This window comes from Macrobrachium rosenbergii, chromosome 6, assembly GCF_040412425.1.
Source record: "Macrobrachium rosenbergii isolate ZJJX-2024 chromosome 6, ASM4041242v1, whole genome shotgun sequence".
Taxonomy (NCBI): Eukaryota; Metazoa; Arthropoda; class Malacostraca; order Decapoda; family Palaemonidae; genus Macrobrachium; species Macrobrachium rosenbergii.
Window position 1 is genome coordinate 17,198,792 of NC_089746.1, and position 19,528 is coordinate 17,218,319.

A 19,528-nucleotide genomic window follows, 5' to 3' on the forward strand; every position below is an offset into this window, starting at 1 on the left:
GAATTCCAAAGCTTGGTAGCAGAAGGAAAAACGAAAAAAATGCGCCGAAGTTTCTTCGGCGCAATCGAGTTTTCTGTACAGCCGCTACAGCGTATAATCAAGGCCACCGAGAACAGATCTTTCGGTGGTCTCGGTAAAATGCTGTATGAGCCGCGGTCCATGAAACTTTAACCATGGCCGGGTGGTGGCCTATTCTATAGCTTTGCCAGAGGCACGATTATGGCTAACTTTAGCTTTAAGTAAAATAAAAGCTACTGAGGCTAAAGGGCTGCAATTTGATATGTTTGATGATTGGAGGGTGGTGATCAACATACCAATTTGCAGCCCTCTAGCCTCAGTAGTTTTTAAGATCTGAGGGCGCACAGAAAAAAGTGTGGACAGAATAAAGTGCGGACGGACAGACAAAGCCGGCACAATGGTTTTCTTTTACAGAAAGCTAACAAGTCACTGAGCTGTGTACTCCTAAGAGGATTACGGTTTTCCACAGCGCAGAGTGAGAGTAGGACGCCAGAAATTCCAGTTAATAAAACAATGCTGTTGAAATTGTGGAAGTTTCTGGCAATGAGACGATACATTCAGAGACGCCTATGGCTTCTTACTATAATCGATCTTTGATTGACCTGTTTAAAATAATCTGGCGTTGCAGCAATAAAAGCAAAATCCGTGTTCCAGTATATTAATAATAATAAAAAAAAACTAATAATAATAAATTTATTATTATTATTATTATTATTATTATTATTATTATTATTATTATTATTATTATTATTATTATTATTATTATTATGAATAAGTTGAGATAACTAATCAACAAACTGTGGTGAATTCGAAGTAGAAAATTTACTTAAGAACTGGATTTCGGAATCAAACCAAAAGTTTTTTACAGTTCAGCTTAAATTCTTAATTTATAAGAAAAAAAAGCAAAACACTTCTATTGGCACGAAAAGAAAATTGAGGTGAGCTACAAACTGTACAATCGACGTCTCGAAAATCTTGTAAGTATGACGTCACAAGCTGGGCGCATAGTAATCGCCACTGACGTAATGACCGATTTATGAATGGGCGCAGTTGTAAGGGGTGTGAGGACCAGGATAGCGTAACATGCGACGACAGGAATTTTGTGGCCTGAAGGAATTCGGCTCTGCATGGACGTGTCTTTAAATTTCATTTGTTGTTTATTTGTATTTTTACAAACGAAATTTATTTAAAATGTTTTTGACAATGCCGCTACTGCTACTTAGAAATAATAATAATGGATAAAAATAATAACAATTATTATTATTATTATTATTATTATTATTATTATTATTATTATTATTATTATTATTAGTTGTTGTTGTTGTTGTTTAAAGTATTTCATTTTTTATTTATTTGTATCAAACATACATTTCCTTATTTTTCCAGCAACAACAACAACAACAACAACAATAATAATAATAATAATAATAATAATAATAATAATAATAATAATATAAACGGGAACATTCTATGGAATAATAACAACCGAAATAATTTTATAACCAAAATTTAGGAAGCAGTACTTGCCATCATCAACAACTTTCGAACCGACACTGAAAACATTCCCTGACAGCTGGGAGTCATTCCATTCGGAAACACCTTAAAGCCCAACTTACCTGGACATTCTTGTGCTTCTTGGAAGCCGCGAAAGCTTTGACAATTTCTCCGGCGTACGACGCGTCGACCAAGAGGGTCACCTGTCTGGCGGTGCAGTCCTGCAGGTCACGAAGGATCTCTCTCGGGCTGTAGACCTCGCCGCCCCTGACCTACGGGAATGTGGAGGTATTGACTCATTCTCACTTATCTTTCTTCCTTCTTGCTATCCACCCTCTCCTAACAATTATTTCTTAGCGTAATTGCAAGGCCTTCCTCCTGCTACACCTTTCAAACCTGCCTGCTCTCAGTTTCCTCTCCAGCCCTGATTGGCCTCATAGGTCCCAGTGCTTGGCCTTTGGCCTAAACTCTGTATCCCATTCCATTCGAATGTACCAGGTGAAATATTGAGGTCAATGAATAATGCTTCAGCTAATCATCTTTTGTTTGGAAGTTAATCGAGACCATGAACCTACGGCCTATGAAGTACATATTGACGTTAAATCTATGTTGATTTTATGAGTGAACGTAGATATATCTGGAAGAAACACAGATATATCTGGAAGGAACACAGATATATCTGGAAGGAACGCAGATATATCTGGAAGGAACGCAGATATATTTGTAAGGAACGCAGATATATCTATAAGGAACACAGATATATCTGGAAGAAACACAGATATATCTGTAAGGAACACAGATATATCTGGAAGGAACAGATACATCTGGAACTAAACTAAACTAAACTAAAGATCAAATACTGAATTGAATATTAAAATGTTTTAATCAAATAACAAATATAGTTCGAAGACAACTTTCTCTCTTTCTTTCTTCAAATCTTCAGCTGAAAAAAAATCCTCTTTGGTAGAGTCAACAGACTGAAAACCCAAGATGGCTCCAAAGGGAAATCAGCCTTCAGAGAGATAAAAATTATAGGAACGCGTGATAAATAAATAAATACGAGGTAACAGAAAATGACAGAGAAATAAAATGTAAAATGAAACTACAGAGTTTGCTTGGCATGTAAGACTAATCATGTCAGTAAAAAAAAAAAATTAAGTGCTCCTCAAACGGAAGGGTCTGCTTCTTGCTACATTGAGGTCGTGTGCCGACAGCCTATTTACTTACCTAAGAATCCCTTCATGTAACAAGGTATGAATTAGCTATTCATTCTAGAATGTATCAGTTATCAACTTGTCCAACCGACTGAGATCCATGAAAGGGATGTCTGTCTTCTGAATGAGTTTGCGCCGATGGAATTCCAATGAAAAATTTTTTACTGGTCAAGAATTTCTACATCTTAGATTTTTTTTTTTTTTTTTTGCATCAAATGGGAAGTTGGCTTGTCAGGATTAAAAAAAAATACTGACGTCTAATAAGCTATAGTTACTCTAGCCCTTGACATCAAATAAAACTCAGGAAACCTACGGAAAAGGCGAAAAAAAATAGAGGAAATTGATAACTTCGACCCTAATAAATTGTTCCTACACTTTTTGGATGTGGAGGGTAACTTCAGCATCTGTTTTTAAAAAAAGGAATGAGAGGAAATTTGCCCAATAATGCCCAAATTAAACATCTGGGCAGATGAGCACTAACTCTTCTTGAAAATAAATAAATAAAATGCTATACAATATACAGATATATAAATATATATGATATAGATAGATTATATAGGCAGATATATCGATATATATGACAGAGAGAGAGAGAGAGAGAGAGAGAGAGAGAGAGAGAGAGAGAGAGAGAGAGAGAGAGAGAGAGAGAAATAATATATTTGACATCATTCCGCTAACGTATAAATACAAGAAGAAATTCGTTCATCAACAGAAGAAAATGAGTGATTAATACTGCAGTCTATCTACATCATCGTACATACGAAGAAAATGAATCCATTCACTAACAAAAGAACATGGAAAAAAAAGCAAACGGAAGAATCTCGAATTTCGCTTTACTTAACAACCATCTCTTCACTCAGACTCACCAATCCATTCCTGTCCTCGTCCCAGAGTAGAATGGTGCCATCGTTGAACGAAGGACCAGCCAAGTATAACAGAAGCGCATCGGCGCACATGGGCAGCGAGCAAAGATTTCTCAGGTGGTAACGGAATCCTAGTTTCATCGATGACGGGTAGATGGCGTGGGGCATTTCCGGATCTGTGGAGAGACGATTGGATGAAAAGTTAAGTATACCTTAGTTTTACCAGACCACTGAGCTGATTAACAGCTCTCCTAGGGCTGGCCCGAAGGATTAGACTTATTTTATGTGGCTAAGAACCAATTGGTTACTTAGCAACGGGACCTACAGCTTATTGTGGAATCCGAACCACATTATAGCGAGAAATGAATTTCTATCACCAGAAATAAATTCCTCTAACTCTTCATCAGCCGGCCGGGGAATCGAACTCCGGCCCAGCGAGTGCCAGTCCGCAGCTCTACCGACTCACCCAACGAAGAGCTACTGAACACTTACGACAATGGAATGGAATATAGAGTTTAGGCCAAAGGCCAATCACTGGGACCTTTGAGGTCATTCAGCGCTGGAAAAGAAATTGAGAGTGGTAGGTCTGAAAGGCGTGACAGGAGGAAAACCTCGCAGTTGCACTATGAAATAACTGTTAGGAGGGGGTGGATAGCAAGTTGGAAGAAAGATAATATGAATGGAGGTACAGTAAAAGGAATGAAAGGGGTTGCAGCTAGGGGACGAAGGGACGCCGCAAAGTACCTTTAGTAATACCAACAGTGCACCTCGTGAGGTGCACTGACGGCACTATCCCCCCTACGGGGATTTGGGACAATGTGACACTAGTAAACTGAAAGGTTCCATAACTTATTTGATCTTTCACTCTAGGGCAGTTAATTATACGGAAACAAGATATTAAATTAATTAGGATTTTTAATGTTACATGGGGATAAGCTCTCGTAAATATAATAATAATAATAAATTCAAATTCTTTATTTCAGCTGTATAATAATATTACAATAAAATAATAATAATAATAATAATAATAATATAATAATAATAATCATAATAATAATAACGGAGAAGCAAATCCATGGTTATGTATATGCACATATATTTAAAGATAAATCAATATAGATAGCTTTCGGGAAATTGTTCGGTTCCCCTTTTCAATCGAACAAGTTCCCGAAAGCTATCTAAATTATATTGATTTATCTTTAAATATACGTACATATACATGACTGTGGATTTGCTTCTCCATTTTAAGACTCATGCTACTATGAGTATTTTTAATAATAATAATAATAATAATAATAATAATAATAATAATAATAATAATAATAATAATAATAATAATAATATACCTCTCTTCACCAACAACCTGACCCTCTCTGAAACGTGTCCCCAGGCTTTGGTCTAGGCTCTAGGGCGCTTTCACTGAATCGAAACGCTGCAAAGTCATCAAACCTTTCTCTTCCCTCTTTGTATGATGTCTCCATGAAACCTTAACTTTTCTTTGGAATTTTACCGTGACAATGGAAGAATCAAAGAAAACGATGTTAACCTCTCTTATTGTATTAAGAGTCTCCTAAACAAAATTTGTCATAGTATTCGCAGCTGGTCATGTATTCTCTATCAGTCTATCTTGTACCTGGCGAGATCAGTTATGTTAATTTCTAACTGAAGTTTCCCAATGAATAATTTCAATAAAAAATTATTATTATTATTATTATTATTATTATTATTATTATTATTATTATTATTATTATTATTATTATTATTATTATTCAAGAGGACTCATTCCTATGGAACTGGAAAAATCCGGCAATATTTTGAAACATCATATAGGGGCAAAGCCATGAAGACGGAATGACATTAGATGAAGGAACACCAGCGATACATAGATAAGCAGAAAAAAATAAATAGTGCTCAACAAAACACTCGACCCGCATCAGATGGAAACGATGACAGGCACATGAAATATAACACACAAATAAATAGGTGTTCCAATAAACCATCAAAGGAAAGTGCTGCGTGTATCTTCCAGCAAGGGAACTTGAGCCTGTGACACTGAAGGACATGGTTAAGGGGCTATGGTTAAACCCATGGGTTAAACCCATGGTTAGAAAACGTTTATACGGTTGCTGCCACCTGGCGTAAGGCTTATTGCTGTGGCATCTGATACGGTTTGGACGCCGCCGCGCGTGGCCGCAAAGATACGCCAGTGATTTGCGTTAAACCAACGTCTATATCTACGGACCTTGCGTTGAACGCATCTGAAGGAAGAGGATACCGGACGGCCCCTACTTTGAATAAGTCCAGCGTTGTGTGTGTTTGTGTGTGTGTTGTGTGTGTGTGTGTGTGTGTGTGTGTGTACGCGGGCGTTCGCGTGCGTGTACATTTGTGTGCATGTGTGCATTGCTTTGTAACATGATGGCGTTGGGCTTCATGAATAAATCATCAGTAATTTTGGGACCGATAATAAACATTTTATATAGAATATTAAGTTTATGTACAATTAAAACACAACTAGTAATTTCAAGGCTTTCTGCGACAAATTTTTAAGCCACCAAATTGAAATCCTGGAGAACACTGCCCAATCATAAGCCAGTTATAAAAACGTTTTAAAAATCTGTCTGTCCAAAGTTATCAAAGATAGACTTATGTGGAAATCACTGGTTGGAAGGAGAGACAGTACTGCTTCTTCAGTGAGATGGGAAAAATTGACAGAACAGGCATAAAGCGAGGTGCAGTGAGATGTGCAACAACAATTCACTCATTTTCTGCCTCGTACGACGATCTTGAAAGAAGCCGCCTCATTCTTGCTGTTTATTTTAGCAAAAATAAAAAACTGGTTTCTAGGAATCGCCTCGAATGCATGTATGATGAACAACGCCTTGAATTTTTGTTAGTTGACATCCGTTAATGAACTGAGACTCTTCCAAAACTTCTTCAGATAGAAAGGATTAGTTCTCTCTCTCTCTCTCTCTCTCTCTCTCTCTCTCTCTCTCTCTCTCTCTCTCGTGTTGAGAGACAGTGAAGTGCTTCAAAAACTGAACATTTACCGTTTTCCTTTTTGAAGTGGATTGCTATATGTTACCCAGTTCTGAATCGAAAAGAACACTGGCATACAACAAAGCACTGAAATGTTAGAATAACGAGTATGAACTCTCATCAACTTAAATGAAATCGTTCAATAGTCACTTGCTTTCTATTTCTGCCACCAGAATTTGAGACAAGAACAAAACAAGATTAGTTTCAAAGTCAACCCTTCAACAGTTACTCGAAGCAACAGCATGCAAGGTCCGCGGAAATAAAACACGAAGGAATGGATAAAATCTGTCCTAAGTTTCCACGACAGTTCCTGAGAATAATTCTTGCCAAGAAATCAGCAACTGGGGAGTTGTCCCCCCGTGAGGGGTAGAACACACCTTATAAGGATGGCTAAGCCTCACATACAGGTGTGGACACTTTTCCGAGAAGGCTTATGTCATAAACTAAAATTCACAATCTCCAAGGAGCAGAGTCGGTAAGATCTTTCACAGATTTTTCATGACAAGTTACTGGCTGTATTAATGTTCAAATAATGATAATATTTAACCAAGTTACAGGCAGTATTTATGTTCAGATAATGATAATAATTAACTAAGTTACTTGCTGTATTTATGTTCAGACAATGATAATATTTAACCAAGTTACAGGCAGTATTTATGTTCAGATAATGATAATATTTAACTAAGTTACTGGCTGTATTTATGTTCAGATAATGATAATATTTAACCAAGTTCCAGGCAGTATTTATGTTCAGATAATGATAATAATTAACTAAGTTACTTGCTGTATTTATGTTCAGATAATGATAATATTTAACCAAGTTCCAAGCAGTATTTATGTTCAGATAATGATAATATTTAACTAAGTTACAGGCAGTATTTATGTTCAGATAATATAATATTTAATCAAGTTTCAAGCAGTTTTATGTTCAGATAATGATAATATTTAACTGTTATTTATAATGATAATCCGATAATGATAATATTTAACTAAGTTCCAGGCAGTATTTATGTTCAGAGAATGATAATATTTAACTAAGTTACTGGCTGTATTTATATTCCGATAATGATAATATTTAACCAAGTTCCAGCCAATATTTATGTTCAGACAATGATAATATTTAACTAAGTTACTGGCTGTATTTATGTTCAGATAATGATAATATTTAACCAAGTTCCAAGCAGTATTTATGTTCAGATAATAATAATATTTAACTAAGTTACTGGCTGTATTTATGTTCCGATAATGATAATATTGAACCAAGTTACAGGCAGTATTTATGTTCAGATAATGATAATATTTAACTAAGTTACTGGCTGTATTTATGTTCAAATAATGATAATATTGAACCAAGTTACAGGCAGTATTGATGTTCAGATAATGATAATATTTAACTAAGTTCCAGGCTGTATTTATGTTCCGATAATGATAATATTTAACCAAGTTACAGGCAGTATTTATGTTCAGATAATGATAATATTTAACTAAGTTACTGGCTGTATTTATGTTCAGATAATGATAATATTTAACCAAGTTCCACCCATTATTCATGTTCAGATAATGATAATATTTAACTAAGTTACTGGCTATATTTATGCTCAGATAATGATAATATTTAACCAAGTTACAGGCTGTATTTATGTTCAAATAATGACAATATTTAACCAGTCTTAACTCAGCTAAAAGATTAATGTTGGATTAAGGTTAGCATATACCAACAGGGCCCCATGTTCTTGGAGCACCCCATAAACAAAAAAAGGCATTGATATGAAAAACGGGAAACCTGTGGCACTTATGTGAGAAAAGACGACGTAACGAAAAGGTAAAACTATAAGCCAAGCAAGGTCTATACTTTAGACTGCATAGACCTTGCAGCCAACAAACTCCACCGCCTCCCTGCATTAACGTTTTCGAAGAAATAAGACCAATAAAGCTTTCTAAGAAGTAAAAAGAGGTGTGAGGTGGAGGACTCATCTCGGGGAGTTTGGAGAACCAATTACAAGCCATGCAGGTAATTACGGAAATGTTAATAAAGAATAAAAACAAGTTCTGAAGCCAAGTTACTCGAGGGTTAACCATTATTGAGTGCATACCGAAGTGTAAAGTGAAATTAAATAAAAGGACTAACTTTTATGTATGAAAAATATTCGAAACGCTCTCTCATTATTATTATTATTATTATTATTATTATTATTGTTCAGAAGATGAACCCTATTCATACGGAACAAGCCCACAGGGGCCACTGACTTGAAATTCAAGCTTCCAAAGAGTGTGGTGCTCATTAGGAAGAAGTTAGAGGAAGTAAGGGGAAATACAAAAAGAAGAGATCTCGTTTATTAAAAAGAAAAAATAAATTAATAAATTGATAGATAGATACAAACGTATTAAGAAGCAAGGAGAATAGCATTAGGGTAGTAATGCATTGCACCTTCGCTTGAACTTTTGAAGTTCCAATTGCACGACATCCTCAGAGAGACTGTTCCACAGTCTAACGGTGTGAGGGATAAAGGACCTCTGGAACCGAGAAGTTCGACAGCGAGGCACATTTACTGCATATATGTGCTGCTGTCCAGCGAATCTGTTACTCCCGGGAGGAAAAGGGGACCAGGGGTCAATTATGAATGTGAAAAATCTCGATTAAAATACAACTTATGAAAAAGTGACAAACAAGACACCATTCGTCGATGGTCCAAGTCATAACTGTTAATATTAGGAAAAAAGTTAAATATATCTCAGTTTAACCAGACCACTGAGCTGATTAACAGCTCTCCTAGGGCTGGCCCGAAGGATTAGATTTATTTTACGTGGCTAAACCAATTGAACCAACTGGTTACCTCCGCAACGGGACCTCAACCAACTCGGCCAACAGCTTATTGTGGCTATCCTAGAACGGGACATTATGACGAGAAATGAATTTCTATCACCAGAAATAAATTCCTCTAATTCTTCATTAGCCGGGTAGGAGAGTCGAACGCTGGTCTAATATTAGGAAACAGTTAGGATCTAACTGAATCTTCCTGGTGAATAAGGAAAACGGAACATTGATGAGAAACGACGACACGCAAAAGAAGGAACGAAGAAGTAATGACAAGGACGATGCAACTAACAAGACCCGTGACAGAAAAATGGAATAAAGAGAGCGTAAAATGATTCAATCTACAATTTAAGTGGTAGGTTGGATCGCTAGTTGCAACAAAAAAGGCACGCAGCAAATATATTCGGCTTAACAACGCAAGATAATAAAAACCACAATGCAACATAATTGCACATATTCTAGAACCTGGGGTTTTTTACTGAATAGGACAAATACTAAGTCACTTACTATAACACAATATAATTACTGAGACTTTCTTAAAAATATACAGTATATATATAAGTGTGTGTATATATATGTATATATATATATGCATATGTATATATGCGTGTGTATGTATGTATACATACAGTAAATGTGTAATGTATATGCATGTGTTACTACAAATATAAACTTACTACAGCGAAATACTGAGCTTAAAATGCGTGTAAAGCAAAACTTCAGGCGCCATTTCCAACTACTGGTCTTCTGAAGATTATTGGATTAAGAAAAAAAGTAAGAAAGTAAAAACACAAAAAAAAAAATGAAAAAAAAATAATAATCAGAAGAGTTAGTTTAGTCGTTAAATGACGAAAGACTCGAAATCACAGGTTATTAGCCTCAATTAGCAACCTTATAAGTCGCCCACGATGGCGGATCGTTTGATGTCGAGTACGTAGGCGGAGCCTCTGCTTTGCCGCCCTGTCATTTACCTTCCTGCCTATCACATTAACTCCGCCCACTTCATGTGGACACTGCATTTACCCACACACACAGAGAGAGAGAGAGAGAGAGAGAGAGAGACAGAGAGAGAGAGAGACTTTGCAGCATAGCCTTATGTTCGTATGCACTGTTGCACTTTTCTGCCTTTTAGTGAATTCTTGCAATGGATAAAACGATTCATATTCAGAAAAATAATTAGGATACGAGAAGGTGTGCAGGAGAAAAATATACGTATCTTGAAATGAGCAAATAAATGCTTGCACCCTCTCAAGGGTCATTCATTTTTTATCCCGACATTCCTCACTGCATTCGAAGAAACGCTTGCGGCAATCAGCTGGGTTTGTATTTCGTCTGAGTCTCTCTCTCGGCGGTCTTTTTTTTTGCATTTTTAATTTTTTGGTTGTTAGTCATCCGATTTCTACTTTCCTTGCTTATCTTCTCAAACTGATTATTTTGTTGTGTGTTTTTTCTTTAATTGTTGACCCTTTGAAGCTTGAGATTTCATATTTCATTAATTTTCGAAAAAGTTCTGAGACCGTCCAGGAGCCCACTGTGGTTTTTTTGCTCGATGATAATGATTATGATATTGCTCTTATTATCTGAAGTATTTCTGCTTCTCTCATTTGTGAAAATTATGTTACTAACATTGATGGTAAAATATCTATTACTTTTCAAAATGAAAATCTTTGAGAAGATTAAACCAGCTGGTAGTAATTACGTCAGTTTTCAGAATTAAACCTATGAAAATATGACACCAATAAATCTTTTTTGTAGCAAAGTAATATTGGTACTTTTCGGAATTAAACCTATGACAAGATTAAACCAATAATTAATTTTTGGTAACAAAGTAACTGGGGTACTTTTCAGAATTACGCCAATCAGTAATTGTTTGTAACAAAGTGATAATGTTACTTTTATGAATAAAACCCATGACAAGATTAAACTAATAAATCATTTTTTTTCCTTGAAGTGAAAACATCACCCCAAGCTACACAACGGCACATTAGACCTAGTTTTTCAAAAGACTCCCATATACCTGCGTTCTTCTTGGCGCCGTTGGCGTAGAAGATCTTGATGTTGCCCTTGTGGAAGCCGTTGTGTCTGAGCATGTCGTAGGACATCTTGAGCTTGTTCCGCGACTCCTCCGGCGAGAGGTCCCTGTTCCACCCTCCGGAGACGAGGACGGCCTGGTCGCACACTTCGAACAGGCGACACCTGGTGTGGACTGTGTTGTGCCCTGCGGAACAGCGCTTCGAGTTCACACCTGCAACGTGGAGGTAGTGGAGGTCAAGATCTGCTCTGGTCTCTCTCTCTCTCTCTCTCTCTCTCTCTCTCTCTCTCTGTGTGTCTCCGTGTGAGTCTTTCTATCTCGTTCTGTGTGTGTGTGTATTTGACAGATTTAATCTAATTTCTTAAATAAGTTGCAAGACTCTCTCTCTCTCTCTCTCTCTCTCTCTCTCTCTCTCTCTCTCTCTCTCTCTCTCTCTGTCTGTCTGTCTGTCTGTCTGTCTGTATGTATGTCTGTGATTGCATGTGTCTCTCTATCTTGTCGTCTCTGTTTGTATGTGTAAGTGTGTGTATTGGACAGGTTTCTCCGTATTTGTTAAATAAGGTGAAAGACACAAAGACACTCTCTCTCTCTCTCTCTCAAACTCTCTATCTCTCATTATTTCTGTTTTACTGAATGAAGTTCGAGAAGAAAAATCCTTGAAGTTTTATAATATATATATATATATATATATATATATATATATATATATATATATATATATATATATATATATATATATATTCTTCAAGAAGTGAAAAAACAGTTGAATTCAAAATCAAAATAGGAGTATGCATAAAACTTCAAAGATTTTTCTTCTCGAACTTCATTCAGTAAAAACAGAAATTATATGGCAGTGTTAGTCGGACAGTACTGTAATATGTTTCTTCATATATATTATATATATTATATATATATATATATATATATATATATATATATATATATATATATATATATATATATATATATATATATATATATATATATATATACATATATATATATATATATATATATATATATATATATATATATATATATATATATATATATATATATATATAATATATATTTGAAGAAACATAATACACTACTGTCCGACGAACACTGCCATGTAATACTTCACCACACTGTTACAGTCTCTCATTCCTGATCATTTCTCTACTCCTAAAACCCTATACTTCCAAGACCGAGTGTACGTACGTCCATCGCTGTGTGCGTTCTTGTATGTTTCGGTATTCAGACGTCCTTGAAGCGGGAAATGACAGATCTTAAGCCTCCCAAATGGCAGATGTGAAACGATAGTTGAAATTTGTCCATTTGTTCATAGCAATCTGTTCTGAATTTTTTATTTTTTTTTATTTTTTTACGAGTCTGGTGTTGGAATAGCTGAAGCGCGTTTTCACACAGTTTGGAGGATGACTCAATTAAGGTTAATGACCTTTGGAGACGATGCTAAGAACTCTTTGATGTTTTTTATATAGAACTTAGTAAATGAAGTCTTTGTGGATCTAACGTATGATCGGATATACTGGTGAATTTTGAATGTTGAATGTGGACTTCATAACTGATTAGAGGGTGTTATCGCAAACGTTTTGGAAAACTTACGAAAATCAAACGAGTTTCTCTCCAACAGAAAAACCATTCTTTGTTAACCTTCAAGATAAGAGGCAAATTCAGAAGGGGTGATAAGAAGGGTGCAAGTTTTTTTACGAAATTGCATTTACCGGAGCTTCTTACCACCTGCTCGTCTTCTGAAAATTCCATATTCTGAGTTCCTTACTAGTCAGCTGATAAGACACCTTTGGGAAGTTTCTTTACAAACTACTGTCCGTTCTTTACTAAATTATACCTCAAAAATCTAAAGAAAGTAGGGTTATTACTGAAGTCAATAACAATTTTAGAAATAACAGTTCTCTTTGGAAACAAGTGATAAGTAAAGAAGTATAGCGTAAATGACAACGCATTTTAAACACGTATTGCAGCAAGATATTTTTAAGCAATTTGCTTACTGGCTAGAAGATTATTCCACGACGTGGCCGTTACCTTAGATATCAACGAACTTTATCAATTACTGGCAAACTAATGATTGAATAACAAAAGAACTTTTCCACTCAAAATCTCTTCCGAAGACACTAATTTAAAATATATTGTAATCAAGCAATCGATTTATGAAAAACTGACTGTCCAACTAACCAGGCTAAAGTAAGCAGCCAATGAACGAACGAGCAAATTCGTACTTAGCAAACTAATTTCAAGTAACACTAGCGAAGCAATCGAGTTCTAGCGGAACTGAACAATTCATTCTTAACTGACGCACTAAAATCAAGCAACTTCAGACAAGTTAAGCGGGATGTAACGAAACGATTGACCGACTGACCAGGCAAAAGTAACCGCACAACGAACACACCCACTCGGACACAGATGGCCAGGCAGGCAGGCCAGCAGGACCTTACCCAGAGGGTCGCACACGAGATGCTCCGTGTCATTGAGGGGCCTCAGTCTGGCGCAGGGAGCGTACCCGATGACGTCATCCCTGCACCTCAGCCTCTGGATGGGGCTCTCGGTAGCGCGATGAGCGGTGGGGCTGTGGGCGCGGCTGTAGGCGTGGGCGTGGGCGTCTTCCTCCGTCAGGACCAGGGGCGGGAAGTTGATTTCGCAACGCCGGGCGTAATTCTTGCGTCTGCCTCGCCTGTCGAACAGGTTCCTGCATCTCTCCTTCACCGCTACCGTCAGGCAGTCGCCGGGGTCTTCATAAGTGAATAGGGGAGAAGAGAAAGAGGGGATTAATGTTAGCACAGAGATTTATAAGTAAATGTCGGAGAGAGAATGGTGATTATGGAGGTAAACTCATTTTGAAATAAGCATCATTATCAGCCTTACTGAGGAAACTATTATTGAAGAAACTCCTGGAATTTATGAAAAATAATAATCGTTATTTGTGTTGGTGATGCAGTTGTTAGTGTTCCGAAGTAGCAATAAATGATCATTTAATGGTAAAGTATGAGGTTATTCTTAAATGAAATACCTAAATGCACAGAATATTACGAAATCACACGAATACTATGTAGTTACGCTATTGTTGATGTTTCTCTGTAAAAGCAATACTCGTAGTCTTAATAAAATTCCCAATTCAACTCCGGAAGAAAACAAAATCATAAACTTCAAAAATAAAAAAACAGATCGCAAAATTGATTGCTAGGGGTAATCTAGCTGGCGATTGGCTAGGGATAGAATTAGCTCAAAATGGTAAGAAGAAATTGACCCTTCATTTCCCCTATGGCTAGTGAAAACTAACCTTCACTTCTCTCTCTCTCTCTCTCTCTCTCTCTCTCTCTCTCTCTCTCTCTCTCTCTCGTTTATATTAGATGAATAAGTCTCAGACACTCTGCTACCCTTGTACGTACTTTCCATTCAGTCCCCACTCATCTCTCTCTCTCTCTCTCTCTCTCTCTCTCTCTCTCTCTCTCTCTCTCTCTCTCTCGTAGTCCTTCACTAACACACGCACTCACAAACGTGCAACCGCAACATAAAAACTTTTCCCCAATATGTAAACAACACCTGATCATGTGTGTGTGTTCGTGTCCGTATGTGTGAACACATCCTCACGATAACCATTTTTTTCTCTTCTTTTTCTTCTTCTTCCCGAACAACCACTATCAGAAGCCACAAGTCGGCGGTCTCTCCTGAACACGTTACAAGGATCTTTCTTAATGAGGAGGAGCTTCGTCATTTTATACGCAAAATGAACAAAGATCGGAATATATCTGAAGCGTGAAAGAGAGAGAGAGAGAGAGAGAGAGAGAGAGAGAGAGAGAGAGAGAGAGAGACTAAATGCAAGGAAACTAACAGAACATTCATTTTATATAGAAGAACATAAATCAAAATATATCTGAGGCTTGAAAGGAAGAGAGAGAGAGAGAGAGAGAGAGAGAGAGAGAGAGAGAGAGAGACTAAATGCAAGGAAACTAACAGAACATTTATTTTATATAGGAAAACAAAGATTGGAATATATCTGAAGCGTGAGAGAGAGAGAGAGAGAGAGAGAGAGAGAGAGAGAGAGAGAGAGAGAGAGAGAGAGAGACTAAATGCAAGGAAACTAACAGAAAATTCATTTTATATAGAACATAAATCGAAATATATCTGAAGCGTGAAAGGAAAGAGAGAGAGAGAGAGAGAGAGAGAGAGAGAGAGAGAGAGAGAGAGAGAGAGAGAGAGAGAGAAAAATGCAAGGAAACTAACAGAACATTCATTTTATATAGAACATAAATCGAAATATATCTGAAGCGTGAAAGGAAAAGAGGGGGAGAGAGAGAGAGAGAGAGAGAGAGAGAGAGAGAGAGAGAGAGAGAGAGAGAAATAAAAGCAAGGAAGCTAACAGAACATTTATTTTATACAGAAAATAAACAAAGGTCGGAATACATTCGAAGCGTGAAAGAGAAAGAGAGAGAGAGAGAGAGAGAGAGAGAGAGAGAGAGAGAGAGAGAGAGAGAGAGAGGAGAATAAAAGCAAGGAAGCTAACAGAACATTAATTTTACACAGAAATTGAAAAAAGATCGGAATACATTTGAAGCGTGAAAGGAATAGAAAGAGAGAGAGAGAGAGAGAGAGAGAGAGAGAGAGAGAGAGAGAGAGAGAGAACTGAATGAATGAAGCGTAGGAGAGGCAGGTATAATTGCACCTGAAATGTTACCTTTAATTAAAATCGACGCGGCGACGGGGAGGATAAAGTATTTGGACTCAGGTGAATAACCATAGATGAAGCGAATAATTGCACTTATAAACATCTTTTTTTTTTTGTATTAAAATCCCTCTAAAATAGTCAAGTTTGCCTCCGATATCAAGGGAACGTGAGAGCAGTCGATGAAATGACACGAAAAAGATAGCAGGCAATTTTATTCGCTTGTCTGTGATACGATTATTTTCGAAAACGATGTGATTATTTTAAGGGTTTGAGCATCGTGAAAAAATTTTGAGTGTGATTTTTCACATAAAAGACTGATAGGTTGTTTGTTTATCTTTATTTTGTCCATAAACTGCACGGACTGTGAAATAAAATACTAAGTTTACATGAAAAAATCTAGTATTTTGCTTATTTTACTATACATTCCGAAATAAAAATAAACAAACGATCTATCAGTCTGCTATATTTAATCATACTTAAGTATACCTTAGTTTAAACAGACCACTGAGCTGATTAACAGCTCTCCTAGGGCTGGCCCGAAGGATTAGACTTATTTTACGTGGCTATATTGGTTACCTAGCAACGGGACCTACAGCTTATTGTGGAATCAGAACCACATTATACCGAGAAATTAATTTCTATCACCAGAAATACATTCCTCTAATTCTTCATTGGCTGGCCGGAGATTCGAACTCGGGCCTAGCAGACTGCTAGCCGACAACTCTACCGACTCACCCAACGAGGAACTAAATAATCAGTATTTAACACATTAAATTGCTCTATGCGAATTGTTTGTGGTTTGTGGAATTACTTATAGATAATCTAAATGTCACTTCTTTACAAAATCACCACTCATCTCTTTTCTGAATGATGCAGCGAGTACAGTACATAAAGTAATGAAAGTAATGATTTTTTTCTATTGAAGAACAAGTAATGACTTCCTCAAAAACCAAATCCATACCGATTTCGTTTCTCAGTTTGTCTTAGTCAGAAAATGAATTTTTTTGAAAATTTGCTGTCGTCACAGAAATAAAGGTCATCGAAGCACTGTGACATGGGCAGGAATTGCTGCGTCGCCGCGAAGCCAGATTTCATCAAATATCAAACCTGGACCGCCATCTGGCACCCGGGACATGGCGTGACGTCACATGGAACGCTTGCAGTGCACAAGAGAGTGACTGGGAAAATCAGGTACCTAGCAGGTAAGTAATTGTGGTGGATAGCAACCAAGGTGAAGCGCATGGAACAAGGAACCTCCTCCCAGAAAATTTGCTGCTAACTGAGTTTAAAATCCCCTGGAGCCAACTCCTACGAGGGGAAATATATATATATATTATGTGTGTGTGTGTGTGTTGTGTCTGTGGGTATGTGTGTAAACGTGTGTGTGTAATGTGTATGTATATATATATATATGTATATATATATATATATATCATATATATATATATATATATATATATATATATATATTTTATATATAGTCCACCGTGTATATATATATATATCGGCCAAAAATTCCCCTTCGGTAACATATATGAAAATATATTATATAGAGTATATATTATTTGTAGCTTTCTGATATATATATATATATATACGCTATGTATATATATTTCAAATTACGAAACATTTCTGTCTGTACCAGAATACTTCTCTTGTTTGTAAGGATTTTCTATTACAAGCCATTACTAAAATGAAATTCTTAGCAGACAGAATTTTTTCCAGCTTTAAGTATCAACATAATACACACGAAGCGTTAATATCAGTTAAGACAACGTGCAACAAAAATGGGAGGTAGAGACGACACTGGCTCATACGTTTAATGAAACCAAAATATAAATAAACAAATAACTATAAATTCAACGTAATGTAAAAGTGTTTTAGTAATGTCATCCCCAAGAGCTTCAGTGAGACTGCAAAATTCTCCATAATTACGATATACATCTTTGCCAGGCCTCTCTCTCTCTCTCTCTCTCTCTCTCTCTCTCTCTCTCAAACATGCAATTGTATGCAGAAGTGTGCGTGGGCTTCTAATTTTAGGACTTAGCCTAAAATTAGCACAAAATTACAAACCAGTTGTACTTTCCTCTCGAGGCTCTACTTGAGATATCCAAAACGCAACAGTAGAAAACTAAAAAGGGGAAGGAAAGGAGAGTGGAAGAGATAGACGACGAGTTATCTCTGAAAACAAGGGAAGAACGATAACATCCAAGAAAGACAACTGTCGGCGGCAGATGGCGTTAGTGTTGAACACTATCGAATTACGGGCAGCCATCCACTCATTCTTCTTCTTCTTTTATTGGCTATTTCTAATAGCCCTTTGTGTTTGCTTCTGTTGATATGATCTCTCTCTCTCTCTCTCTCTCTCTCTCTCTCTCTCTCTCTCTCTCTCTGCGTCGCGGTCAAGTGTGCAACTGAAAACGTCTGTAATAGTTATATTTGGATGTGTTTTTTGTGTGTATGTGCGTGTTTAAGTTTGTGCATCTGCTGTTTGTTTGGTTTTAATATACCAGGCACAGGTGTCTGGTCGACTTCGCCAGATATGCTTTCAAAAAAGTCTGTATGTGTTGAGAGAGGAGGAGTAACCCTTCATTATCTATATTTCTATCCGTTTATTCGTTTCATTACTGATCATACTCCTTGGGGAGAGAGAGAGAGAGAGAGAGAGAGAGAGAGAGAGAGAGAGAGAGAGAGAGAGAGAGAGATCTGCTATAATGTTTATCACAAGGTGAACGAATGAATGAACAAGGAATTCAGGCCAGAGGCCTGACGAGGGATAGAGCTAAATGATTGCTTTCATCGTCATTTCGACGTTTCTTTAAACTGAATATTTTCTTCTTGCAGTCTTATCGAATTAAACATGACTTGAGCTTGTTCACGTCCCAATCCTCGAAAAATGCACGATTTAACTAGACGGTTCCACACTGTGGAGGCTTAACGTATTTATGACAAGAAATTTCTTGTTTTTATAGTTGCCTGCGTTTCTCAGCTGTTGTTACCATTCTCTTTTTGGTTGTTCTCATTATAAAGTGTAATTTTTTAGAAGAACTTTCATTCGCATCTGTTTGAAGCATTCCTGCCGGTCAGTCAGGGGATTATGTATACGCTCACACATACGCTCACACTTGGGTCAAGTAGTTCCTCGTTGGACGAGTCGGTAGAGTTCTCGACTAGCACTCTGCTAGGCCCGAGTTCGAGTCTCCGGCCGGCTAATGAAGAATTAGAGGAATTTATTTCTGGTGACAGAAATTCATTTCTCGCTATAATGTGGTTCGGATTCCACAAGAAGCTGTAGGTCCCGTTGCTAGGTAACCAACTGGTTCTTAGCCACGTAAAATAAGTCTAATCCTTCGGGCCAGCCCTAGGAGAGCT

At 36.9% G+C, this 19,528-nt stretch overlaps 1 protein-coding gene across 1 annotated transcript in view; it reads right to left on the minus strand.

Moving 5' to 3' along the window:
* LOC136839240 (uncharacterized) overlaps positions 1-19,528 on the minus strand; it is a 59,290-nt gene that overhangs the window by 12,490 nt on the left and 27,272 nt on the right. The window contains exons 2-5 of the mRNA XM_067104998.1: positions 13,929-14,222; positions 11,458-11,685; positions 3,593-3,765; positions 1,635-1,784 (exon numbers count right to left, since the gene is read on the minus strand). Coding sequence (XP_066961099.1) covers positions 1,635-1,784; positions 3,593-3,765; positions 11,458-11,685; positions 13,929-14,222 — 845 coding nt within the window. The remainder of the gene's footprint in view (positions 1-1,634; positions 1,785-3,592; positions 3,766-11,457; positions 11,686-13,928; positions 14,223-19,528) is intronic.